Here is a 27,788-nt window from a genome sequence, read left to right on the forward strand (position 1 = left end):
ACAGAAGCACTTTCTTTAATCCCAGCAATGTCCCTCAACAATGTAGTTAAAGAAATATGAGACTGAGAAGTTAAGTTGCGCTTATTTCTTTCTAACTGAGCATCTGTTCTTATTTGTTCTGAGGATTTGCATTCATTGGCTGCTGACCGTTTGGCCTGATGTTGAATCATGCTGACACTTGAACAGCAGAGCCGGCAAGAGATGTCAGGTCAGATCTAACAGCACAAGGTGAACATGGACAAGACGGCTGTCCCACCATGACTCCCACATCCCAAGGAGGCTGCATGGCTCTGACAAAGTAACTCTGAGGTACCGCTTTTTACAACATAAGGGGTTGATGGTAAGAATATTTTCTTGGGGGAAAAAAGTGGGCTGTTTATTAAACCCATAAAATCCTCAGTATTTAATCTCAAAGTCCTTATAACACCTGGTTTACCATTTCTCAGACTGCATTTTTGGGTTGCTTGAAAAGTTTAGCCATTCATCACAACTGTCTCATCCAAATTCTTTCAAATACACACAAGAAGAATACAGAGATGGCGTGTGCTGCGGCTGTCACGCCACCATCCCTGTCTCAGCTCTGTGGGAATGAGGGAGTTAAATGATGCCGGCTCTTACCTGAGGATGTTGTTGCAGCGGAGGAAGAGACGCTGCAAGCCGGGTAGGCGGTCCACCTCGGTCTGGAAAGAGAGAAGGGGAGAGGAAAGACAGAGGGATGGATGGATGTGGATAGGAGAGGATGCTCAGGACGAAGGCACCGCATCGTCACGGCTCTGTTTGCCTCTCCATTCCCTCAGTCACCTTGCAGCTCTTTGCTCCAGCATTCAGCATCCTAATCCTCTTTGCGCATGCACACACACACACACACACACACACACATTGGACATGCTGCCTTGTCTGCACATGGAGAGGAGGGGCGACAGCAGAAGAGAGAGAATGAGAGAGAGAGCATGATGGCAACAGGGGGAGGGGAGTGTGTGCTGCGCTAATGCAGAGATTTCCTGCTGCAGGAGGCTAACTTGTAATGCTAACTGGGACATTTACACTTACCAGAGCAAAAGGAGCTAAGAGCCACATAAATGCATCTACCTAGAAGGACAACAAAGGTAAATACAATGAAAAACAAAGGGCTGATCCCTGATTGGCTCGGTCATAAAAGGACAAACGTAAAGTCAAAAGAACAGCTCCTAATAAGATGCCAGAACGTTGCTGCTTCCTGTGAAGCATTAGGAACCTCTGCTGTGTGTTTGTGTTTGTGGTTGGCCAGTGATGCACATGATGGAGCCAGGGAGGGACATCGCCTCCCCTCCCAGCAGCAGTCTGATTGAGCTGTGTCAGCAGCCAACGCCTCACATCCTGGGTCAGATTCCCTGCAAGCTACTCTATAGATCAGACTGTGGCCCAGTGTTTCGGCTGTGCTAGCTCCTCCGGTGAGAACAATAAACCTCTGCAGCAGACTTGCACTTCTTCAATCTCCAATTCAAAGTGAGGATTTGCACGTTAAACCTTTCATTCCCACTATAACTGATATTTTGTCTGCCTTCATATTGTAACAGGGGAGCTCATTAAATTATTCCATTACAGCTTCTTGTTTTCTATTACTAATAAGTAGCTCATATTACAAATAATATTTAATCATTATATCCTTATCAATCCTGTAACATTGTGAACACAGCATGTTGTCTGTAAGTATGGTGAATCTTCAAAATAGAACTCAACTCAAATGTTTTTTTCTGCATTTTGCACCATATCTATTTATTTATTTTTTACTGCTCTGAACCTTCCACACCAATGCCTTTTTGCACCACCCCTCTCCCACACTATGTACATTTGATCACCTCTGCACTTTATGAATGGAAATTTTCTTTTCATTGTTAAGCTGCTGCTCATTCACTGTCAGAAAGCTGTATAAACAAAATGTTGTTTTGTATGCACTCTGTGTATAGAAAATGACAATAAAGTACATACTTTCATACAGCCAGATGCCTGGGCATTACTCAGGCCCCGTCCACACGAAGTCAAACCCTGGCCTAAACGCACAAATTTTTCACCAAACCAGCCTCTCATCCATACGAAGCCGGCGTTTCGGGGGTCTGTAAACGATCTTTTTTGATGGGATCTGGAGATCTGCCACCTGTCTCCAGCAGAGAGCGCTGTGGGGCTCCTGAGCTGGAGCCTTCTACACACCTGAGGATCATCAGCTCATCAGGAGACCTCCCTACTTAAGCAGCGACCAGACCTGTCTTCAGCGCCGGAGTGTTGACCAGTTTTGGAAACCCGACTGAACTCAGTAGCTCTGGAGGAGCTCATGTTTGGAAACCTGCCTGCCTGCCCGAAGAAGCCAAACCTGAAGATCCTCAGCCTGAATCTTCCATCTAGTTCTCAGGGGAGAACTAGAAGAACAACTCAAGGTCTGAATCTCGCTAGCCTGAAGCTGAGCTCTGTCGCTGCTGAACTCTCTGCTGGAATCACAGCCTCTGGACCCAACCGGTTCCCTCTCTCTACTGAACAGTCTGAACCACATCAGGTACAAACCAAGATCCAAACTCTGCCAAGCTATCTCTGCTGCCTGGCTAACCAAACTATCCCTCTCTACAGATACTCTGTGAAATCGAGTCCCGGACCAGTACCAGAACCAGTGCTTGTTTCTCTGTGTTTTTGCAACTCTTTAATAAACTGTTAAACTTTTACCCTGCTTCGTGTGGTGTTCTGCATGTGGGTTTAATCACAGAGACCCATCATGACATCTTTTTTATTAAGCCTTCAGAGTGGGAAGGTTTTGAAACGCCGTTTTCGCGTTTCCATCTTTAAGCTCTAACCGCATTTTTTTTCTTACACGCATGAGTCATAGCGTCGCCTCTAAACACGCATGCGCGACACAGTATCACAACAACAATGGCGCCGTACTGTGTTGAATGGTTGCTGCTAATGCTACTCACCCTGCTGTCGGGCTTACAACAGAATCTTCTTCTTCTGGAATATCTCCAGGAAGAACAGAGCAATATCGACCACATAGATCAGCACCTGAACTTGACTGAACCACGAAAATGGACCTGCAGGGCAACCATGTATAAATATTAGTGCGCATGCCCAACATTTCATCACCTATTTTTGCTTTGGCACCACAGCGCCACTTACAGGCCTGGCATACATTTTGCAGCGTTTTCATGCATTCGTGTGGACGATCACATTTATTTTACGTCTCCGTCTTTACGACAAACGTTCTGGAAAATATAAGCGTTTCGTGTTCCTTTTGACTTCGTGTGGACGGGGCCTAATATTCATGGTTCAGGAAGGTCAGTCATGGTTTTAAGGTGGGGCTATTTTTGGCACAATTTGGTATTCTGAACATCAACTGAGAAATGTTTAAAGACTGCGTTGTTGTTGCCACCTTTGACTTTACAGTCGTCTTTCCAATCGCCGATAAATCCATAAGTCTAACAGAGAACCTTTTGGATCTTTAATAGAACAGCAGATGGTCCTATTCTAAGGGAGATGGTCGAATGTGCAGCGACCAATATGTAGCAATGATTTGAGGTCGCATCAAATCAGAACCAAACATCGGAGGAATGTTTCTGACCTTTTGATAAATTTCATTCTCTTGTCTTCCGCTTTAGCCAAGATTGGGTCGTAGGGTGAACAGTGTACGGAGATTCCAAGACACACCTCCTCTCAGACAGTTCTACCAGCTCTGTTGCTCGATGTGGAGGAGAAGCAGCCTCTGCTTTGTGGCTGAGCTCCTCACTCTATCAACCTGCAGAGACAGCTCATTTTTGTAGCCTTTATCCAGGATCTTTTGGTCATGATCCAGATTTCATGACCATAGGTGAGGGTAGGAATGTAGACTGACCTGTGAATCAAGCGCTTTGCCTTTTGGCTTAGCTCGCTCTTCACCCCGACAGATCGGTACAGCATCTGCATTATAGCAGCACTGGTCCATCCATCGATCCCTGCTCCATTCTCCCCTCACTCGTGAACAGAACTCTAAGATACTTTAACTCCTCCACTCGAGGCAGGATAGGTGATATCTTTAAGGGATACTAACATATATCTCAAAATTACAACCAGTTATTAGGGAAAAAAAACAATGAAAAACAGTCTTCTGCAATCCTACAACCTGATCTGTGATTGCCGAGGGATTTCCTAATCGTATCGACATAAATATGGACTCACTCCAGACAACACGTCTATAGATATCATGTCAGATGTCAGATGTAATTTTCTGGTTCAGTGTGACTCATGAAATATCTTCAAAAATCTGTTATTTTCATCGAAAACTATTAGAAGAACCAAATGTTATGCATTTATGTTTCTGGAATTAATATTATTATAAGGAAAAATCTTTTTAGATAGGGCCAGAACACTTACAAGAATATAACCTTACATTTTTTAGAATGATTAATCCAAGAAAGAGAGAAATACAAGTTTATTTAGACCAACTCTGTCCACTGTGTTAAAAAGTGAAGGGATGCTGCTAACTAACGTGTACCTCTTTCCCAAAGTCCTGTCTGTGTGGATGTTGGGGAAGAAGCAGAGGCTGCATACTATCTTCTGCTAAAAATAGACGCTCTATCCCAGACAGAATGATGTCATCACTGGGCTGATGAGGTACAGAACAACTTTCCACCAATGTGCTCTCTTTTCCAACCAACCTGATCGATTGGAACCAATCAGCTGACAGGATTTGTTGTGAGCCTGTTTACAGCTGTGCAGCCTTTTGGATGCGTGTGCCTCCTTGTCCGCCTGGGGGTGTATTTTTTGTGTGCCCGTGCCTTCACCTTTTTTTAAACCTTGCCCCACCCTCTGCTGCATGACAGCCTGCTTGTCTTTGGTTTTCACACTTACTCTGAACTCTGCTGAATGTGTTACTCCAAACACACACAGTAAGATCTCATCAAAGCGTGCAAAATGACACACCGCAACAGAGTCATGAAAGCCCCTCAATGAATGCCTCTACATGTGAATCCTGGTGGAAATTTCTCATAAGCTGTTGAGTGTTATGGCAGCTCTTTCTAGAACAGACATGCGAGGATATCTCAGGAAGCCTTTTCTAAACTGCAGATTAATACTTTGCACGAAACCTGCTTAAAGTCAGACGTCAATCAAAAGGTTTTTGCTCTGCTCTGCATGTTCTTTTTGGTTTACATGTATACCATTTGGACGGTAAAAGTACTGCTGTTACTTTTAAATGGTCACCTTATGTGGCTTAAACATTTGCCCATAGATGGAGGAAGCTGTTTTCACATAGCTCATACAGGGAAAAAAAAAGAGCTATCCTCAAACAGACAAGACTTAAGCTAATTAGCCTGGGTAACACTTTCAAGTTATACTGCAGATTGCCTTGCAATTACCATTATAAGGCCGCTTAAATCTAGTAGGTCAGAAGATGAGAAAGCCCTAGTGTTAATCCAAAAGGCCAGTCTGCTTCTGGCTGAAACCTTTTTCCTTGTCTGCTTTAATGTTGCATGTTCAGTCTGCTTTTTCTCTGATTCCTGCAGACAAAGCTTTGCATTAAAAACGTCACTTTCTTTCTAAGGTTTGGAAAGCGTAAAAACCACTTCACCCTGTTTGACAAATGAAACCACTTTAACAGGTCGGATGGATTTACTGTGGTTCTCTAGTTACAGTGGTATGAAAACCTATTATTAATCTTATTATATAACTGGTATGTTCTGTCCTGGCTGTCTACTGCTGCACCCTTCAATCAGGATTACAGGCTGCACCTCCTTTCCCAGCCAACCATGGGTCTTTGGATTTCCCTGCCTGGCTCCTCTCAGACTCCTTACCGGCTAGCCCATCAGATATGTCTGGAAGTCCAGTATAAGTTGCATGGTTGCATCGCTCATACAAGCTTACTTTCGAAAAGAAGTTTGCAATTTTTCCACTATGTTTTATATTTTTCCACCACCAGAAGGGGAAAAGGGGATGAGCACATAGGATGGCCTTACGTAGACATATTACCAGAATGATTGAGAATTAGGAGAACAACTTATTTTGATAATCCGCCCAGAAAAGCAACATCCAGGTATAGTAAAGGATGTGCAAACAGCAACTTTTAAACAGAGCGTGCTCGAGGAGAAATGGGCTCGTGAATGCTCTCGCAGGCTTTTAAAAGGCGTTCTTATTCGGGAGAGGGTGGGTCTTTTCAAAAATTCAAGAAAATCCTCAACTATACTTTTAAGATAGGATCACAGTTTGCACCTGCAGGATCAGAGGTCTGCTACCTGCAGCCCTAGAGCTGCAAGTAGCTCTCTGGCTTCATCACAATTTTAAATAATAAACTTTTGTCCTTGCATTTTTCTATTTGTTTGTTTGGAAAATATATAAAAATAAAAATAAAAACTCTGGCCCCACCCAGCTTCCCTGGCAAATATGGTCTAGAACCGCCAGTGGCCTCATAAAATTACAAACCTAAATTTCCCCTTGGTAGAATCACAAAATCATTTACATAAAACCTATCTGTAGGCTAAGTAGCCTAATAGAGCAAAAAAAAAAAAAAATCATGACAGGATGTAAAGCGGTTCAAGAAGAGAAATAAAAAAATATATATTTGACATCTATCGGTTTGGAACGATTAAATAAGCCACTTTTAAGGTATTTGGATAAAAGAAAACAAGCAAAGGAGAAAACATGGAGTAGTGGTAGACCTTCACATTAGCAAGGAGGTGGACAATAAATCAGAAGCAAACTGGAGAAGGAAGATTTAAAAAAAAATTAACAAAAAAAAAGCAACAAAAAAAATTTGCAATACAATGTCATGCAAAAAATCAAGTAATTAGGAACTCTGAGCCAGAAGGGAAAGGACATACTGAGTGATGAGAGGAGTTTTCATCGGAGATACAAAGTTAGAGTTTTTTTCCGCAGCTCAGGGAAGCAGACTAAGACTTTAGGGATTTGCATACAAATGAAGGGGCTTGTTTTGGCACGCAATACTCTGTTTATCAGATTAAAACCATAGTAACAAGAGAGAAGTGATTTTCCGTGTTTTGAACATCTAGTTTCTCTTTCACTGCACCGGAAAAGTCAGTGGGAGGTTATGGATAATGATCTATTTCTCCCTGGGCAACAAAAAACAGGACAGGTTTCACCCCACACTTTCTGACAGTCATTCAATTGATTTCACTTCTGGTTTTGTTACATTCTCTCACGCACAAAAAAAAACACTAAGCTATAATTTGAGAACAGAAACATCTTAGGAATCTGAAAAGACTACCATTTGCACCTCTACCAGAAGTCAAAACAACTCTCTGTGTTACATGTAATTTCTATCACTCTTAGCAGAAATGTGACCACAATAAACTCACAGAAGCATCTATGCAAGGTGGTTCCTTTCAGGAATTAGTTCTGATCATTACAGCCCTGAGCCGAAGCTTTTCGCTCCATGGGATAAATATAGAGAAGTAGAAAACAGTCAAATGTATTCATGAGAGCTCACAAAAAAAACACCAGCAACTCTGCAGCTTTGCTGAATCTGATTAATTATTTCTTTAATTTTTTTTTTCTTCAGTTTTTGGCTCCTGCCAGGTGGGAAAATAAATAGCACAGTGCTCTGCAAAATATAAGTCCCTTGAACCTCTACAACTGCACACTTCGGTCTACTTTAATGAGAGTTTTTTTGTGAGAGACAAACAATAAGTAGTGCATATTTATGAAGAGGAAGTAAAATGATTAGTGTTGGGACATTAAAAGTTTTAATTGGGTTATTTACAGGGTCTGTAATGAGATAAATCAAAATTAATGGCATTTTTTTTGAAAACCATATAATCAACAAAATAAATAACCTTTTCAATTCTGCTTTTAAATTTATACAACACAAAAGTTATTGTCTTTGGATAAGAGTATCTGAAAAAAAATCTAATTAGTAAGTCCCTTCATCTGGGTGGCATTAAATTGGTCTCATATAATAATGTAATAAAAAAACTTGATGTTATTTTTGATCAGGATTTGTAATTTAAATCCCATCAAAGCGGTTATTCGAATTTCTTTACGTCATCTCTGGAATATAAAAAAAATGAGAAATCTCCTGTCCAGGGGTGATGCTGAGAAACTAGTCCATGCATTTGTTACTTCAAGGCTGAACTATTGTAATTCTTTACTATCAGGAAGTCCACAAAACGTGGAGAAAAGCCTTCAGCTGATCCAAAATCCTGCAGTTAGAGTTCTGATGAAAATTGGAAAGAGAGATCACTTTTCTCCTGTTAAAATTTCCCTAAATTGCTTTCTGTTAAATTCAGAAAATAATTTAAAGTCCTACTTCTCATGTATAAAGCCTTAAATAACTCCATCTTAAAACTACACATTACACATTTTGAAACATATAAGGAAAATCTAAATCTCAGTTCAATGTATCCATGCTCTTAGCTCTAATAATGAGAGCTAGTCTATTAGACCTTTTCTCGAATGCGAGAGCTTACTCTTAGCTGGAGCTAGAGCCAGAGCTTTAAATGGTGCTTTCATCAAGGAGCAGAGATGGCTAAAGTACTCACTTTCCGTACTTAAGTAAAAGTACAGATACTTGTGTTAAAACATACTCTGGTAAAAGTGGAAGTACTGATTAAACTTCTTTACTCAAGTAAAAGTAACAAAGTACAGGCTCGTAAATTTACTTAAAGTATAAAAGTAAAAGTAGAAACCACTTTTTTCATGCCGTTGCCTACATTTTAAATGGATGTCTGCCAATAGGACTAGATCTCCGTTGTGTTCATTTTCAATCATCTCGTCGTCCATGCTACTATGCTAACGCCACCGCCACCAAGCTGCAATGATTTGCCGCCAATGAATACCGCCGAATCTGTCGATTCATCTTGTAGTGGTGCGTCAAATGCAACGTAGATTCCCATCCAATTAGATTGAATTTGGTATTGATGACGTGAAAAATAATAACGGTAACTCCATTGAGATGATTCAAAACTAAAGTAACGAGCCAATTTTTTAAAATGTAAGGAGTAGAAAGTACAGATATTTGTGTAAAAATGTAAGGAGTAGAAGTAAAAAGTCGCCATAAAAATAAGCAGTAAAGTAAAAATATCAGAAAAATCTACTTGAGTACAGTAACAAAGCATTGTACTTCGTTACTTCCCATCTCTGTCAAGGAGCCAGCTCATAGCCAACTCATAGTGATGTCACTGCATCAACATGTGCATCAGAAATGTATTCAAACGGAGACAGAAGTACATAGGACATAAATATAGAATCAGATGAACGCGAGACCAAAAAAGCCAACAAGATGGACAAAGTTCTAGCAGCACAGATGCTACTCCTTCCTTTACAAGCCATTATGATTATACAGCGACAAACGTTGTCACCGTTACAACTATTCATCATCTGGTAACATCATCACACACCCTTGCAGTATGCTGCTCCTCATGTGCATGCTGTAGTTAACTCCACTCCGTTCCCCTGACGTACTTGGTGCCAGGCAAGCTCTCATTTGGCCCAACAAAAAGGTTACGGTACTGTAACACCACTTTCTGGCTCCAGGAGCTGGAGCTTTTGGTGATTGAAACTGAAAAATCCTGAGCTGTGTTAGCTCTGATGTCAAGATAGCTCCAGTAGCAGTGCAGGGGAAAAGACCCCCATCAAGCCAAGTCCCAATATATTACATTGAACTTTGTTCTTGTCGTACATATGTGCGTAAGCTTAACCTGCCCTTAGATTAGACCTTTACTTTCACTGTAAAGCGAGGGGGGAAAGAAGACCAAACACTGGTAAACATGCTTCTTACCACCACAGAGATGCTGTTGTTCTGTAGGTGGAGTTCAATCAAGGAGCTGAGGCCCTGCAGGTTTTCCACTCTGGAGATTTGATTTCCCGACAGGTTAAGAACCTGAAGCTCATGCAGGTGAGAAATATTTTCCATCTTGCTGATCTGAAATTAAATCAAATTGAGGGGAAGCTTGTAAAAACACAAGAATGCACATAAAGCAGTAATTAAGTGAATGCTATATATTTAATGCCAGTTGCATATCACCAACCCACGACTCCTGGATAAACCTTTAGATTATAAAAACAAGCGCATAGCCGAGGGTCGTTCTGCTATGAAACCTTATGCTTCCTTCCTTACCTTAATATTAGTGGAAGGGGATATTTAGGAACCTTTCTGACATTTTAAATACTTCAGATAAATCACCTGAGGTTGTTAGATGCTGTGTTTGCTCTCACAGCATGAAGAGCTTTATTAAAAGAGTTTAGTTTCCAATCCTTAAGATTACTCCAGGTAAATTGCTAGCGCTAACATCAATAGATATGGATAGGATCTGATGAGTCAAAAGATGTTTTTTGGAAACCAGCCTCTAAGAAATGCTTTTTCATACATATATATATATATATATACATATATATACATATATATACATATACATATATATACATATATATACATATACATATATATACATATATATACATATACATATATATACATATATATACATATACATATATATACATATACATATATATACATATATATACATATACATATATATACATATATATACATATACATATATATACATATATATACATATACATATATATACATATATATATATATATATACATATACATATACATATATATATATATATATATATATACATATAGATATATACATATACATACATATACATATATATATATATATACATATAGATATATACATATACATACATATATATATATACATATATACATACATATATATATATACATATATACATACATACATATATATACATATATACATACATACATATATATACATATATACATACATACATATATATACATATATACATACATACATATATATACATATATACATACATACATATATATACATATATACATACATACATATATATACATATATACATACATACATATATATACATATATACATACATACATATATATACATATATACATACATATATATATATATATACATATATATATATATATATATATATATATATATATATATATATATATATATATATATATATGGGCATATTTAACCCCTGGAGCTCTTCAACCTTTTGCCACAGTCCAGGCTTCAAACATAAAGGCATCTCTTTGTAAAGAATCGGCAACTACTGGGACACTAGATCTTAAAGCGGAACAAAATGTATTGGATGTTTTAAAATTTTTCACAAATAAAGACCTGAAAAAGTGGGCGTGGAAAATTATTCAGCCCCTTGAGTTAATACTTTGTAGCATCACCTTACAGCTGCAGGTTTCTTGGTGTTTTTTTCTATCAATTTTTCACATTGAGAGACTGAAATTTTTGCCCATTCTCCTTTTCAAAACAGCTGCAGCTCAGTGAGGTCGGATGGAAAGTGCTTGAGCAGCAGTTTTCAGTTCTTCCAGATTCTAAATTGGATTCAGGTCTGGACTTTCACTAGGCCATTCTAACACCTGGATATGTTTATTTGTGAACCGTTTCATTGTAGATTTTGCTTTATGTTTGGATCAGTATCTTGTTGGAAGATAAATCTCCGTCCCGGTCTCCGGTCTTCTGCAGACTCTAACAGGTTTTCTTTCAGGATGCTGCTGTATTTGGCTCCGTCCATCTTCCCATCAGTTTTAACCATATTCCCTTTCCCTGCTGAAGAAAAGCAGGCCCAAACCATGAGGCTGGCACCACTGTGTTTGACAGTGTGGATGGTGTGTTCAGGGTGATGAACTGTTTTGCTTTTATGCAAAACATAATGTTTTGCATGGTTGACAAAATGTTTATTTTGGCTTCATCTGACCAGAGCTCCTTCTTCCACATGTTTACTGTGTCTCCCAGGTTGCTTGTGGCAAACTTCATACAAGACTTTTCATGGATGGGTTATACCCTGTATACCCTTATGGATTATAAAGGCCAGCTTTGTGCAGTATATGACTGATTGCTGTCCTGTGGACAGAGTCTCCCACTTCAGCTGTAGGTCTCTGCAGTTCATCGTGATCATGGGCCTTTTGGCTACATCTCTAACCAGTCTTCTCCTTATTTGAGTTGAAAGTTTAAGGGACAATCTTTGTAGATTCACAGTGGTCTGACACTCCATCCATCCATTTTCCTTCAGGCTTATTAAAAGCGGGTTCACCTCCAGCTATCTCCAGCTGCCTACGGGCGAGAGGCGGGGTACACCTTGGACAGGTCACAACTCCATCACAGGGCAACACAGGGACAAACAACCATTCATGCACATACTCACACCTAAGGAGAATTTAGACAGTCATGTTCTGTCCGAGGAAGCCAGAGTACCCGGTGAGAACCCATGCATGCACAGGGAGAACATGCAAACTCCATGCAAAAAGACCCAGATCCTTCTTGCTACCCACTGCGCCACTGAGCAGCCCGCCTGATACCCCTTCCATTTCAATATTGTCCCTTGCACAGAATACTCGGAATGCTTAAAGCTTGGGAAATATTTTCTTATCCAAATCCGGCTTTAAACTTCTCCATAACAGTACCTCGGACCTGCCTGGTGTGTTCCTTGTTCTTCACGATGCTCTCTGGGCTTTAAACAGACCTCTGAGACGATCACAGAGCAGGAGCATTTATACGGAGACTCGATTACAGACAGGTGGATTCTATGCATCATTATCGGTCATTTAGGTCAACATTGGATTATTCGCAAATTATCATTGAACTTCTGGAGAAAGTTTGATGCTCTGAAAGTAAACAAACCAATTAATTTTGCAACCCACACTCTTAAGTTTTTTTATTTGTTAAAAAAAGTTTAGAATGTCCAATAAAATGTGTTCCACTTTATGATTGTGGAATGAAATCTTGTTGTTGATACTCCACAAAAAAAGGGACAATTTTACAATTCTGTATATTAATGTTTGAAGCCTGGAATGTGGCAAAAGGTTGAATACTATATAGGTGAGATCTTGCATGGAGCCCCATTCCGAGGGAGATTGACAGTCATGTTTAGCTTCTTCCATTTTGGAATGATTGCTCCAACAGTGGAACTTTGTTCACCAAGCTGCTTGGCAATTTCCCCGTAGCACTTTCCAGCCTCGTGGGGTCCACATTAAGTCTCTAGTGTCTTTGGACAGTTCTTTGGTCTTTACAATGTTAGTAGTTAGATTATTACTGAATGTATGGGGTAGACTGGTGTATTTATGCAGCTTACAACCTCAAACAGGTTCATCTAATTAAGGATAATAAATAGAGTGGAGGTGGACATTTTGAAGGCAGACTAACAGGTCTTTGAGGGTCAGAATTCTACCTCATAGACAGGTGTTCAAGTACTTATTTGCCACTGTATCATACTAATAAATAGTTTTTAAAAATACATTGTAATTTCTGGATTTTTGTTAGATTACTGTATGTCTCACACAGTGGAAATGCATCTATGATGGCCATTTCAGACCCCTCCTGATTTCTTAGTGGGAGAACTTGCATAATAGCAGGGTGTTCAAAAACTTATTTTCTTCGCTGTATATTTAACGAAATTAGAATTTAAAAACGCTTTGATTTATGACCATCTCCCTTTTTCACATCATAAAAATCTGTTATTGACAGTGTTCCATACACCAATAAAGCTTTATATTGGCCCTTTGATCATCATTAATATGTTTTTTGTAGATTTATTTTTAAAAATGCTGTTTTGGAAATTATTATTTTGAGATAGAAAAAATTATCATAATAGGCTGAAGGCAAACATTAGATATATCTGAAAAAGAGACAATTTGTTCAAATGTATTAACCAATCGTGTAGTGTAGTAACCCAAAGATGGACAAACAATCCCAAAGAGAGTATAGCCTTTTCAAGAGCTTCAGGTAAGCGGACAATAAACCAAACCCTACTATTAACGTAAAAGGGCAAAAAATAATGTGTTTCAAGAAACATCAAACTTCCTGACAAAGAATGAAATCATGGAAGCTCAGCAGAAGTGAAACATCTTTTTAAAAGCCAGAATACAGGTACAAGACAAGGACTTTTAGTTAGTGAGTTTTAACTCATATCATCATTTGTGGACAACGTAAATTGTGCTGAAGTGTTCAGAAGAAAGAGAACCTAAAAATATGGCTCTGACTTAATTCTGGTTAAAGAGAAGCTTTGCTGTGTGACTGGCTGAAACGATGAGGGGAAAACCCGTCTACCTATCCTCTGTAACAGACTCACATCTAAAGGCAGATTTGTCAGGAATCCAGTTTGTGTCTGTCTCTCCCTCCACCACCAGGTGGCGCCCTGTCCTTGTTGGTCCTCCCTGCACACCTGTGGCTCTTTTGATCATTATCTGAAGGAGTACTTAAGCAGTGGACTGTCACTGCCTCGACGCCAGAGTGTTTGCCAGTTTTGGGTACTCTAGCCAAGCTTAGATTAGCAGAGCCTAACCTGAGTCTTAGTCTCTCTGAGTCTAAACTTGTTTTTTGTCTTTGCCTTTGGCAGGAAGTCCTCCTGCATTCTGGATGTTTGACCTTCTTCCCCTGGAAGGATTGTTTACTGAGTTCACACTGAGCAGGGGAGAAACCTCCCTATGTACCGTTCAAGTCCCTCACGGAAATCCAAGTGACAGTCCGCTCCAGTGCTCCTTTGGGTCCAAAGTATGTCTACATATCCACTCTTCAACATGTACCCTCCTCTCTGATCAACCCACACAGACTGGATGCTAGTGAGAGAAGAACCTCCCCTAATGTGAGTCCCTCACTAGCATTTTCCCTTTTGCATTCAAGATTCCCACAGTTAATCAATATTGGCAAACTATGTCAATCCAAAAAAGAAGGGGGGCTGGCCTTACCTAACATAGAACATTATAGCATTTCATTTGAAATGTCCAAGATGTGCAAACATTGGCCAGAAACTAAATCAGATTTAGACTGGGTTTCAATAGAACAGGAACTTTCCTCTCTGTTCACCCCAATCGAGGTATTGACTCAAAAGATAGATAATAAACAGAATAAAATAGAAAACCCTATATTAAAATTCTCAAAAATGGTGTGGCAATTGGTCCAAAAAAAACTTGCGCTCTCTCCATATACCCAAAGATATGCTTCCCTGTGGCATAATCCTAAGATCAAAATCGGTAAACAGTCAATTTTTTGATCACATTGGTTAAAGAAAGGCGTACGGATAATTGGTGATTTATTTGTGGAAGACACATTTATGTCATATAATGATCTGAAAGAAAAGTTTAAGTTAGAGGGACAAAGCAACTTTTGGAAATACTTACAAATTAGAGACCGTTTGAAGGACAAAACAAAATTTCACTTGGAGAAAAATTCGATAGAGAGTTTTTTACAACTTCCACCTTTACTTAGTAAAGCATCAAAATGGTATAACATATGTCCATGGGTTAAAAACAATCTGAGTAAAAGTCTTAAAATAGTATGGGAAAGAGATCTGGGTTGCACTTTTGAAGATGGAATATGGGACTCTATTGTTTCTGAAAGCGGGCGTTATATAAGAGAGGCCAAAGGGAAATTTATTCAATATAAAATTTTGAACAGGTATTATCTTACACCAGTAAGACTGCATAAGATGGGTATTAGTAAAGATGACTTATGCTGGAAATGCCAAAGAGCAAGAGGCACATTGCTGCATGCTTTGTGGGAATGTCCGCTGATTTCTCCAATATGGAATAGTGTTATAAAATACATGGAGGGATGGTTAAAGAGTAAACTGCCTATTTCACCAAGACTGTGCCTGTTGGGGGACAGAGGTTTGGTCCCAGGTGTCCATAAAGCAGCTTTCAGAGTACTGAACACTGGATTTGTTGCCTGTGCCCGTCTCATTTTGACTCTATGGAGGATACCACAGACTCCAGCTTTCAAAACATGGAGAGAGAGAATGACTGAAAATACAGCCTGTGAGAAAATGCTTGGAAGACTGAACAACTACTCTGAGGCTGTAACAGAAGAATGGGACAGTTTTAGTGCTTATGTTTCTACTACATTGCAACAGTGATAACTTGGAACAACATTTAGGTTGCATTCGCATTTACACATAAACATATTAAATTAAGGATTACCAAATTTTGATCTGAACCTGGACAAGACCAGGATCGGTCAAGCTAAACATGACTTTTTTAGGTGTCCAGTCTGTATTTAATTGGGTGGAAACCAGGACAATGTGTGATGGATGTGAATGCGGCCTTACAATCAACAATGTTTACCTGACTGGTTTTTGTTTTTTGTTTTTGTTTGTTGTTTTTGTTATATGTTCATAAAACAAAATAAACTTTAATTACAAAAAAAAAGATTCCCACAGTTCCTGAACTAACCACTGTGAACTTCCGTCCTCCCTTTCAGTTACAGTTCACCAGCCCTCTGAGTACACTGAGTTCCAAATTCAACCCCCTCCCTAACCTCGGTAAACCTGTTTAACCTTTTGCCTTGCTCTCTGAGTGGTTCTCTGCATCTTTGGGTCAGACCTTTAAAACACATCATGACAAGATTGACCTAACACATTTCTATGAAAAGGCCAAGCCAGTTTTCCCTTGATTAACCCGATATGTGATCAGCTGTCTTCTGTTATAAGATACATCTAAATAAATAAAAAAATTAAAAAAACATAATTTTTCCTCTATAAACACAAAAACTGCCACAGCATGCAATCTTTCAGGGTATTGAAATTCAGATTAAATTCATATGCACATGGTTTGAATCATTCATTGGTTCCTCATTGTAATAAATACTTCATTTTCTCCTGGATTCTGCTTCTAACAAGAACATGCAGCAACTACATTTATTTATCACAAACTAATATCTTTTAATCCTTTGACAAAGGGAGTCAAAATCTGGAGGTTGAACTTCAGAGAAATTGGTATTGACCAGGAAAAGCCACTCAATCTATTGCAGCCTTCTACAAAATGATATGATGGGTACAAAGATATGAAATGCTACGGGCAAGAAAGTCCAGAGTGCCTAAGGCAACAAAGCATTCTCTGTCAAATAATATACATAACACTGTAGCAGTAATTGAGATGGCTGTTCATGTAAAGAGCAGCCAACACCAGAAGTCAAGCCAGAGCTCCGGAGAAGCTCTCTGAGGAGGAGTGTGGGCGGCATGCTGGCAAAATGCTAATTTGACCAAGGGAAGCCTCTCTGTTCTTTTTAGTTTTTATTTCCAGGAGCTTTTAAACTTTCATCTGACATGGTTTGATGTCTTCAGGCTAGGCTCTGCTCTGGAGGCCAAAGAACCTTTATAGAAGGAACGCTATAATCTGTGAAAGCTCCGAGCCGATCCCAGAGCTCAAAACATTAAAACCGTTATGCCTGTTGGATAAATTATGCTGGAGTCACTGGAGAAATAATCGTGGGAGTTGACCTGAGACAAAACCCTGTGAATTTTGGTTTTCAATTCTTTGATTACTTATGCTGGTGAGAAAAAATAGGTTTAAAGCACCATAAAACAAGTCTGGGGATATCAGGTTTGAAGAAGAAAAGGAAACTGTTAAATAACAGGAAAATATACATAAGATTCAGTTTCCAAAAACAATGTTTTTCTTCTGCATATAGCCTGGTTCCAATGTTTGCTCTGAAAACAGAATGTTGTATCTCAGTGAGCCATGAGAAAGTTTCTCCTGCTGCATATAGGATAAAAACTAGAAAGTGAACCATAGAGCTCTAGCTAAACTTTCCAGGTTTATCTAAATCTTAATGAACACATTTAATTAACGAATAAAAATGCAAAATAAATACCTTATAGATTGAAGGATATGTAAAGATGCTTACCTGATTGTCATGCAAATCCAGAATGTTCAGTTTAGATAAACTTTCCAAGCAGCCAATTTTTTGGATTCTGTAATTGAAAAAAAAAAAAGTACCGATCAGCACTTTGAAAAAAAGTTCTTTGAAATTCGTTTTTAAAGATTTGATCACATCAAAAAACTCAGTGCATATTTGTAATGGCCCAACAGGAAAGAAAATTACATCCTAAAATATACATAAATATACATCCTGTTTCCTGCTCTATCACAGCATTAATATGTAGCTCTTTTTACCAGTTCAATGGCAGTACAAATACATTTAGTAAATGACTTGCTGTGTGTGTGAGAGAACTGTACTGTATGTCGCCGTATGTTTTTTTTTTTTTATTAGATTTGTGTTCCAACACTGAAATCTTTAATGTTTGCTCTTGTTGTTATAGTTTTCTTAACCTTCCATGGAAAGCTCTTGCACTTCCATATGCAGAATGAATAAGATACAGTGATAACTTATTAATTCAAGGTCAGACGGTAGAGAGTCACAAAAAAGAAAAACAATAATCAGAGAAAGGTAGAAAAACATAAATGTGATTATAAAAAGTGGTACAAATGATTTTAGGTCCAAAATTTTACTGTTTTATACCTTTTACTAAGAAATCAAAAGGTGGTTTCCTCCTCATGGCTTTGCTCTGAGTCTAAAAGTTTGAAATTCATAATAATCGTGTTTTCAATAGGGAACACAGCTGTTTTGGTGAATGTGAAGCATTTCTTCTGACTCTCAGTACCTTTTCTCTGGTTTGCTGGTCTGCTGCCCCCTGCATGGTGTGCAGAGACCTGAGTGATTTCTGAAGCACAAATATAACTCAGCCTTTAGAAGTGAGGAGGAAGAAGAGGAAAGAACAGAGGATGAGGAGGAGAATGTGATGGAAGAGGAGAAAAAGAAGCTAAGAAACAGTGGCAGATCCGTGGTGAGTTTGCAGGACTGATTCGAAAATAGATCTTTGCATAGAATCATGTTACTCTCTTGAGATCTGCAGATTGTAGTCCTACACTCAGCTTTCATGTAAAACTGTAACTAGAGCGTGTAACAAAAGTAATTTCCCTCTGGGATTATTAAAGTATTTCTGATTCTGATTCTGATTTTTGACATCTAAAAACTGTGTGAAAAGTTGTTAATTTCAGGGCTAGCTTGTATATCTCACAATATAGATTTTGGATTTTGTTACTCGCTAATTAGCTTTATTTTATGATAAGATGGAGCCTATGTGGAAGTTCAACTGAAGAAACTCATTGCTCTCCTCCATCCACCTGCGACACAGCCAATCAGCTTTGAACCACGCCTCCACGAAAGCCAATCGGCATCCATAGGTCATCATAAAAGGGCTCCGATCTGCACTTGTCTGCTCCTGTGCGCAGGCGGTGGATCTGCTGTTTGATTTTATTCAGATGACACCGTTTCAACCCCCCTCCAGCCCCTCCTCCACCATCGTAGCTAAAGCTTCATCAGAGCGTCATTCCTCCTGGACTCTTACTGCGTTCCCTGTCTCATCTCAACCGCTCTGGAAGAAGATCGCCATGTTGAGCCTGGTTCTGCCAGAGGTTTCTTCCTAACGGGGAGTTTTCCTCTCCACTGTCGCTTCATGCTTGCTCATCATGGACAGGTTCTCTCAACCTGTGTTATCCAACTGGACTTCCATCTTCCAGGAAGTGAAGCTCTAGTATCAGCTCACGTAGTCCACTGGATCTCCCCATAAAGCTCAGCAGACCGTCTCGCTAACCAGCAGTCTACAGACTGACCAACTCCATCTATCTGCACTCCACCACCAGTTTCAGGCCTGGGGGAGAAACAGCCCTATTCTTTTCCCCTGTTCATGCATATCGATCAAAATTAAGCGCCGTGTTTCCTGCCGAGGTCTGAGCGCCAAAGACAAAGTAATTGTATCAATAAATTTCTCCTAATTGTCTTTTCTCTTTGTGTGAGTTTTTCAGATTGAACTGCTTGTTATTTTTTAGCTTTAACTAACAGAAAAGAGTTTTATTTTTACAATTACATACATACACACTGGTAGTTTAACTTGTTAATAAAAGCCTTTCATAAAATATTAGAATTAAAACTATGGATCTAATTGCATCCGGCCTGTGCTCGTATCAAAGAGTCTCTGAACTAAGCAATGAATTTCAACCCCAGATTGAATTGGATTATGACTTTAATCATCATCATGACTTTTAAACCCAAAAAGGACACTTAGCTTTATAAACAGTCCTCATAATTTGAAAAAGCTCTTCCCCAAAAATATTGGATATGATAACATGAAAAATTTTCAAGATGTTTTCAACAAACACACAGTATTTACATATTTATAAACACTAATAAAAATTAAGAAGTACAGCGTTTAAATTTATGCTGGTGAGTTATTATTTTAGGTTTAACAAAACCTTGGAAAGATTTATTTAACAAAACAAATACCTTTAAACAGCCTAAAATCTCGTTTATTGTCTGCTGTAGTGATGACCAACCTGTTCTTCCCCAGCATGAGAATCCTGAGAGAGCTCAGATGTTCCAGTCCCGTCATATCACAGATGTGGTTGTCATGTAAGTCCAGGAGGACGAGCCGCTTCAGATGCGACACGTGTTGGATCTTTGTAATCAGGTTGTGCTGCAGATAGAGAAGTTGCACTTCTTCCATGGAGTCCAGATAAGGGAATTCCTCCAGACAGCGCCTGGATAATTGAAGGAAATATCCTGCATTTAACCAGATTTCACCTCCCACACAGTTTTCCATTCATTCATTTACTACAAACAACTCTATTTCACTTCCCCTCACTTCTGAAATCTAATCATTTAACACATCTCACTGCTCATTGTGTTTGAATGATTATTGCAGAGTTAGAAAACATGTGACACTGGGTTTGGTAATTCAGAGAGACTATACTGCTCCCTGGTGGCAGCCTAGAATGGATTTTTCCTTAACAACCCTGCTTGCATGGCTAAAAATCAGCACAGCAGTAGGTTTGTTTATTTTTAAAATAAGACGTGAATCTAATTTAATCTAAACATTTATTACACACCAACCCATTTATTGAAAGTGGTCATTTCAGTTTATTTTAATGAGCATGGCGTAATGAAAACACAAATCTTTCATCATTTCATCATCATCCAAAGATAGCAGCAGGAAAGACATCTGACTGGATATTAGTGAGGCATAAAATCTTTAACATCTTCACAACTAAAATATCCAAGCTTATTACTGGTTGAGCAGAAGGAAAAAGGTGAAGTTTCAGAAGCAACAATCACTGACAGACGATTAAATTTCCGTTTCATTTAGCCATAATTGCATAATAGCAGCAGAATAAATGAACTCATATTTTAAGTGATTTTCACTTATGCAGAAAGCTACACAAATAAGTAATAGATAATTTGTGCATGCCTGTAATTTCTTTTAAGGCAAACTGACTTTCTTAAATTTAGAAACGATGGACGCCTCAACAATAGGAGGAACCTGGAGTGAAGATATTTAAAGCTGCAGAGGCCTTTAAGATCGATTACATCTGTAGTTTAAGGCAACATACAGCTTTATAAAGTATAAATACATGAGAATGATGCAATATTAGTTCTGTTTGATTTTGTTTTAGAGAACATTACCTGTCCAAATCAATTTGTTGAGATGTGGCTGCAAAAGTGTTCTGGTTGCAGTGGAAACAGGAGGTAGCTGTGAGAAAAAATCCTGCAGAAAAAAATAACATGTGCATTAAAATCATCTAATTCTGCATTTCACTGGTATCTAATTGAGAACAGAATACAAACATACAAAAATGCAACATAATTATGAAGTGAACTTTGTTGCATTATTGTTCCAAGTAAAGAGCATTTTTATGAAAGAAATAAAAAAAATTAAAATTAACTTAAAACAAAAAAGGCAATCAAGAAATTAAACTTTTGATTCAATAAATGTTTTGAAAGTAACTTTGTTTTCTTCGATTTTGTTTCAGTTTTATCTATTTTTTTTAAATATTTAACAGATTTTATACTTTTTTTATGTCAATTTATTTTATATTCTTTTTTTTCTTTTTCTTTTTTACAGATTTTATATTTTAAAAATTTCTGTTTTTCAGATTTAGTTTCTACAGAAGAGGATTAGGTTAACTGATTTATTTCTGCATAGTATAGGGAAAAAGTCAGAATTCTGACTTTAATCTCAGAATTATGGATCCTAATGTAGATGGGCACCATGAAGGAAGAGATGTGGGAGCACTCAGCTTCTCTGACAAAGATGTGAGTTGTTTGAGGTGGCCAGTGACTCATTGGTGGAAAATTACGGAATTAGGCAACTTTTTATGTGCCCGAGGGGCAGGGGCGGATCTAGAAAAATATTTATGGGGTGGCAAGAGGGGGGCAGGAATTTTTTTAGGGGTGGCAACATATGGTATTTGTTTACACTGAATTTAATCACAGTTATCACAGTTTGGTGTTTCATGTGAAACAGTTCATATTAATAATACATCGTACAATGTGATCTCACTTAATAGGAGATAGAAGAATGATAACACTACTTCTAGAGGGGCCTTATGACAGGAAAGGTATTAAGGTAAGACACAGGTGCTGAGTCGCAGATGTGTGAGATTGACTGTCAGAGAGGCAGCTTTGCAGCATTTGCACAAGAAGAAACTATAGAAAGAAAAAGTTTCCCATCAGAGATCTATGGACTGAGCTGCACTAAAGTGAGCAGAACTACACAGTAGAAATAAATGGGTCAAGGCACCCGAACAAGGTACTGGACATCTATGTAATGTTTACTCTGAACACACATTTACCCCATTTGTTCCTCAGTAACTTGACATACAGCAGTTAAGGCAACATGAAAGGGACATTTCATGCATGTAAATATGCTGTAGATAGAGCTGTATATGGAGGACCAACTCTGCCATATTTAAAAATAAATACAGAAATAAATAAATGCTCAATAAATAAATAAGCATACAATTAATTGCCACCAAAAATAAAATCAACAAATAAATGTAATTAGAAATTATATTATAATGGCAGGCAGAAAGAAATAGCGGCGAAGAAATAACTAGGGTAAAAAAATACAAAGGAAGAATAAAACAGACAAAAATTCGATAACATGCACATAAATAAATACTTAAAAATATAAGTAATTAAAAAATGAAGTTGAAGATAATAAATGACAAAAAAATAAATAAGGTAAATATTAAAAAGGCAAAGAAATAAAGAAGCCAATTAAAAGAGTTATATACCTTTATGACTAGCTGGATAATTTAATTTCTACTTACATTTATTTGTTGTTTGTATTTTTGGTGGCAATTAATTGTATGGCTATTTATTTATTAAGCATTTATTTATTTCTGTATTTATTTTTAAATATGGCAGAGTTGGTCCTCCATACTGCTGTATCAACAAATCAACAAAAAGGCGGGTTCTGTATGTTACATCAAAATCTCCACAAATCTGAAAAGAAGCAACATAAAAATACATTTTGCTTGTGAGTAGGTTCATACGGGTCATTTCTGGATAGTTTCATATTATATATAAAAAAAAAAGAAACAACAACACTGCTTCATATTAAGCAGGATTTACACCAGTATCACATTTTTAACTTTTAACACTTTTGGTTTTATTAAAGGAAATATCAGATTTTCTCAGGTGCCAAAACAAAATGTAACGGCTCTGTAAAGGTTCACCAGAGAGCAAACATAAAGTTAACATGACTATAACAGCTGAATGCAGCGATTTCCATGTTGCTCAGCAAAACGCTTCACTAATGTATTTAGATCCAATGACTTTGTGCGTTTTGATTTGAGTAAAACCAAACTTAACAGTCTCTTTTCTGTCATAGTTGACCGCAAATATGTCTTTATGAGGCTGAGACGTCAGGCCTAACTAACATCATAGTTAGAGAAATGACGATCTGCAACCTGATTTTTATCATCTCAAAAATCAGCATTGCAGCTATGCTAGCCTCATTGTGCTTTCATTATGATTTAATTTCTCTATAGATAGTTAATCAGTTTTTACCTGTTTCATCCCGTTTCTCCTCTCCCCATCACCCCTGGCTCCCTCGCTTTGCCCCATTCGGTTTTCAAAACAATCAGTCTCAGTCGCTCTCGCGTCATCTTGTGCTGCATTCACTGCAGTCCGACATTAGAAATTAGCGGCCGTAATTCTCAAATGATCCATAATTTATAAGCCTCGCCACCCCTACCGCCAACAGGGGTGGCAGCAGGGGTGGCAAGGCTGTCATTTAGGGTGGCATTTGCCACCCTATGCCACCCCAGTAGATCCGCCTATGCCGAGGGGTCCCCTCATTAATGGAGGAGCAAAAGGTCATTAAAACAAGAGAGCTAGTCTATAAAACAGACATGGCTATGGCTTGATGCTAACATGTTTGTTATCTGTCAGAATTCTGAGAAAAAAATCAGAATTCTGAGTTTAAAGTCAGAATTTTGAGGGGAAAAAAAGTCAGAATTCTGACTTTTTTCCCATATTAAACTGAAATAAATTTTAAAAATCTGGTAACTTTTTTTCTTTTTTCAGTGGCCCTAATCCTCTTCCTTAAGTTTTTCAAAAGCCACATCTTTTATAAACTGCATTTCACAGATCACATTTCCTTTACTTTTGGGGTTGGGCTTTTCTCTGGAGTGAGGAGCAAAGATGTTAAAAACAACAGCTGGTCAATCTGTGCAACAAGAGCTAGTCTTTCTATTTGGTTTGCAGTGAAGTGAATGTCTGTAAAATAAAATTTCAAAAACTGAAAATAGACCTGAAAAGACAAATTTGTAAAGAGATTTTTTTATTTGTAGAACAAAATCAAAAATATAAAATCTATACAAACAAATAGCTTTTTTAAATATAAATACATAAAAAAAAATGAAAATAAAAAAATTTTTGAAAATATTAAATCTGAAAAAAAAAAGAATAATTTGAAGAAACTGTATCTGAACAGAAAAATCTCTCTAAAACCTCCTGATTAAAACCTATTTCAAGATTTTCATTTCTGGATTTACAAAATCTGTTTTTTTATGTCCACTAACAACATTTATAATTTGCTCGCAACAATGGAACAAAATTCACACCATACATGATCTGAAAGGTATTTGTCCCCATTTGGAGGAAAACACATTGTCGCACTTACCTGCAGGTTGGTGACTTTTTAGGACCCCCTTCAGACGAGATCCCTCTGGACTGTGCTCTCTGTTGGATCTACCTCTAGCTTCATTTGGAGCATGGAAAACTGGAACACCACCTGCCAGCGGGACTAAAGGCCGAATACAGTTTTCATATGCAACTCTGGTGTTATTGCTGCACTGTAGTAATACACTCTCATCAGATAACACAAAGAATAAGAAGAAAACACAACATGAAAAGATGTCCCATCATGTTGCACATTACCAAGGTAATATATCTTATATGAAGTAGTTGTTTTTATAAATGCAAACATCATAGATATTGTTTGTTTTGGTATTTTAGTTCAAAAAGTGATTATGTAATAGTATGTAGATTTATAAGACAAAGAATGGTATTTTTAAAGCATTTACTGATGTTATCTTTATGGATTAAGGCTATCATAGACATAGCTTACAGAGCAGTCGAAGACATACATTGACCCAGAAAGGTTAGCCACACAAGACTGAAAAGGCTGATAGTTCAGAGGCCTGTATCAGTGCCAAACATACTAATGGAAGGTTTATTGAAAGGAAAAAAGTGGACGACCCACAGGATGGCGGTTTACTGTGATCTTAACAGAAATGTATGCTTTCGTTAGGCGGATGAGCTCCATGGTGATGCCAAGAACCTTCCCAAACTGCGTCTGCTCTGACTGACTGCCGAGTTTGTCTGGTCAGGAAACCTGTCCAACCGGAACCTTCACACAGAACCTTCTAGTTTCTTTTGTTGTTTTTATCAAAACCTATCATCTAAACCAGAGGTCACGGATAAGCCGACCGCGGTCTGGATCCTGACCCACCTGCTGGCTGATCAGGACCCAACCGGATTTAAAACATTTATAAATTACAGCATGTTGTCTGATGGCAGTGTCTAATTTCAGTTGCGCCTTTTCCCCTGTTAATACGGTAAAGCCCTTGAGAGCGTCCGGCTCCAGGCTGCACGTGATCCAAATGAGCCAATGAGCTGTCAGTCTGGGTTGCTGCTGCTGCTACTTTTAGACACAGCAGGCAAACCTGTGGCAAGCCGGGCGATGGGAAAGAAGGAGAAGACCATGAGAAAAAGAGAGCAGAGAAAGTGTGGACTGCTGGAAGAACTGCGGTGAACTGGTGAAAGAAAAGTGAAATGGCGTGCTCAAAGATGACCCTGCACATTTAGAGGATGTTTGGCTCAACCTGCTGCTGTGAAGCAGGATTCTCCACCATGAACAGAATCAACAATAAATCTGGATCCAGGCTCAAAATGAGCTCCTAGATATGTGCTTGAGAATGGCTTAGTCTCCGGTTAAACCCAGGTTTAAAGCCTTGCAGGGCAGCCTAAAGCCCACTGCCAACATTAAGCCATACAAAATAATAATAATAATAATAACAAACAGTTATGGTGTTTTAGAAAAGATGTCAATCAGGAAATTGTCTTTATACCAAACTGAACGATTTTTGTTCTCTGCTTCAAAAACACTAGATTTTAAAATGGAAAAATTTCAATTTTTATATTTATATATGTATACATTTTTTTATTTTATTTAAAAAGTCAATGTATAATGGATGCATAAACACCTCATTATATTTCAGTGTTAAATTCTGTTTAGAGTAATGGATTATAATTAAAAATGTCTCCACACCTTTACTGGTTGCTGATTTGCTTTATTTGGAACCCACAGATTTTTAAATGGTTACATCTGATCTAAACTACCTGAAAGTAAGACCTAAATCTGAATCCATCAGTTGAAACTCCAAACTATATTAATCAATTATTCATGGTTTTACATATTTTTCTCACTTTATATCATGAGGAAATAGGTGATGGAGGGGAACAGATCAAGCTTACCTGCGTTAGATTGAACAGTTCCAATGTTTGTTTCCTTATTCAAAATCTGAGAGAGTGATTAAAAAAGAAAAGATATGATGATTCACTCTTCAAAAAAGCACTTAAAAATGATTTTTTAGTAATTATTAACATTTAGTTGGTTAGTTATGTGATACATTAACCAATAGTCATGGATATGCAGGGTCAGAAGAAGTTTTTATTTTATTGTTTCAATGTATAGTTAAGTTTTTTTTTAAACAAAGTTGATTTATTACTGGCCTGAATAAAATAAGCCACGTTAACCTTAACTAATGCATCACAGAAAAAAATAAAAGAGGAATCAGTTTAAAGCATAAAAAAAGAGTCTAATTTCATATAATGTCAGGATGAGCGTAGCTGTTTCAGCCCAATCATCAGGACTCACCATCCTCTGCAGCCTTTCTGCAGCCAAAGTTTTGGTGCACATCACGTGCAGCTTGCAGCTGTTGATCTACAAAAACAAAGCAAAAAAAGATTACATTCGCTTTCCATACTTTCTAAACTGAAGCTTTTTCATTGAGGTGAAACTTTTATTGCAGTAATCGAGAGATAACAGCTGGAAGTCTTTACCGTGGGAGTGAGTTGGAGGCATTTGTCGCTGTTCGGTTTTCTGCTGCTTCTGCTTTTCCGCTCAGAATCCATTTATTTACTCAAAGGTTCCTTCAGTTGACTTCTTCCAAACTGTGACGGCAAAATATTTCTACGTCTTTTTTAATGCTTTCTGCTTTGTTTAGCTAAAAGAGGGAGAGAAAAAAACTGACGTTAAAAGTGTTGTCTGTTACCATAGCGACAGCTGAACTGGACTTCCGGTGTCAATTTAAAACCCCTCCCCCCCAAAAAAGATAAACGTCTACAGTATTTAAGTATGCTTTATATACTTCTAATTTTTATTTTAATACATAGACTTCCTCTCACGGTGAAATAAATGTCGAGGTTTTCTTTTCTTTTCATTTCTGTACTCTTTGATAAACCTTACATCCAGTGGCGGTTGTAGACCAAATGTACCTGGGGGCCTGGAGGGGGGCCAGAGTGTTTTCCTAGGGCACAGAAAAGCATGAAATAAAAAAAACAGGGCAAGGATTGAAATGTATTAAAATAAATGCATGAAGTG

At 38.1% G+C, this 27,788-nt stretch overlaps 1 protein-coding gene across 1 annotated transcript in view; it reads right to left on the reverse strand.

The window, feature by feature from the left end:
• LOC119781940 (leucine-rich repeat-containing protein 49) overlaps positions 1-26,816 on the reverse strand; it is a 70,056-nt gene extending 43,240 nt beyond the window's left edge. Inside the window, exons 1-8 of the mRNA XM_038282588.1 lie at positions 26,790-26,816; positions 26,660-26,705; positions 24,804-24,926; positions 21,296-21,377; positions 20,170-20,373; positions 17,681-17,747; positions 9,725-9,868; positions 619-680 (exon numbers count right to left, since the gene is read on the reverse strand). Of these exons, the coding sequence (XP_038138516.1) occupies positions 619-680; positions 9,725-9,868; positions 17,681-17,747; positions 20,170-20,373; positions 21,296-21,377; positions 24,804-24,926; positions 26,660-26,705; positions 26,790-26,816 (755 nt within the window). The remainder of the gene's footprint in view (positions 1-618; positions 681-9,724; positions 9,869-17,680; positions 17,748-20,169; positions 20,374-21,295; positions 21,378-24,803; positions 24,927-26,659; positions 26,706-26,789) is intronic.
• Positions 26,817-27,788: the final 972 nt, after the last annotated feature.

Source organism: Cyprinodon tularosa, unplaced genomic scaffold (genome assembly GCF_016077235.1).
Source record: "Cyprinodon tularosa strain WSP-4 unplaced genomic scaffold, ASM1607723v1 ctg186, whole genome shotgun sequence".
Classification (NCBI taxonomy): Eukaryota; Metazoa; Chordata; class Actinopteri; order Cyprinodontiformes; family Cyprinodontidae; genus Cyprinodon; species Cyprinodon tularosa.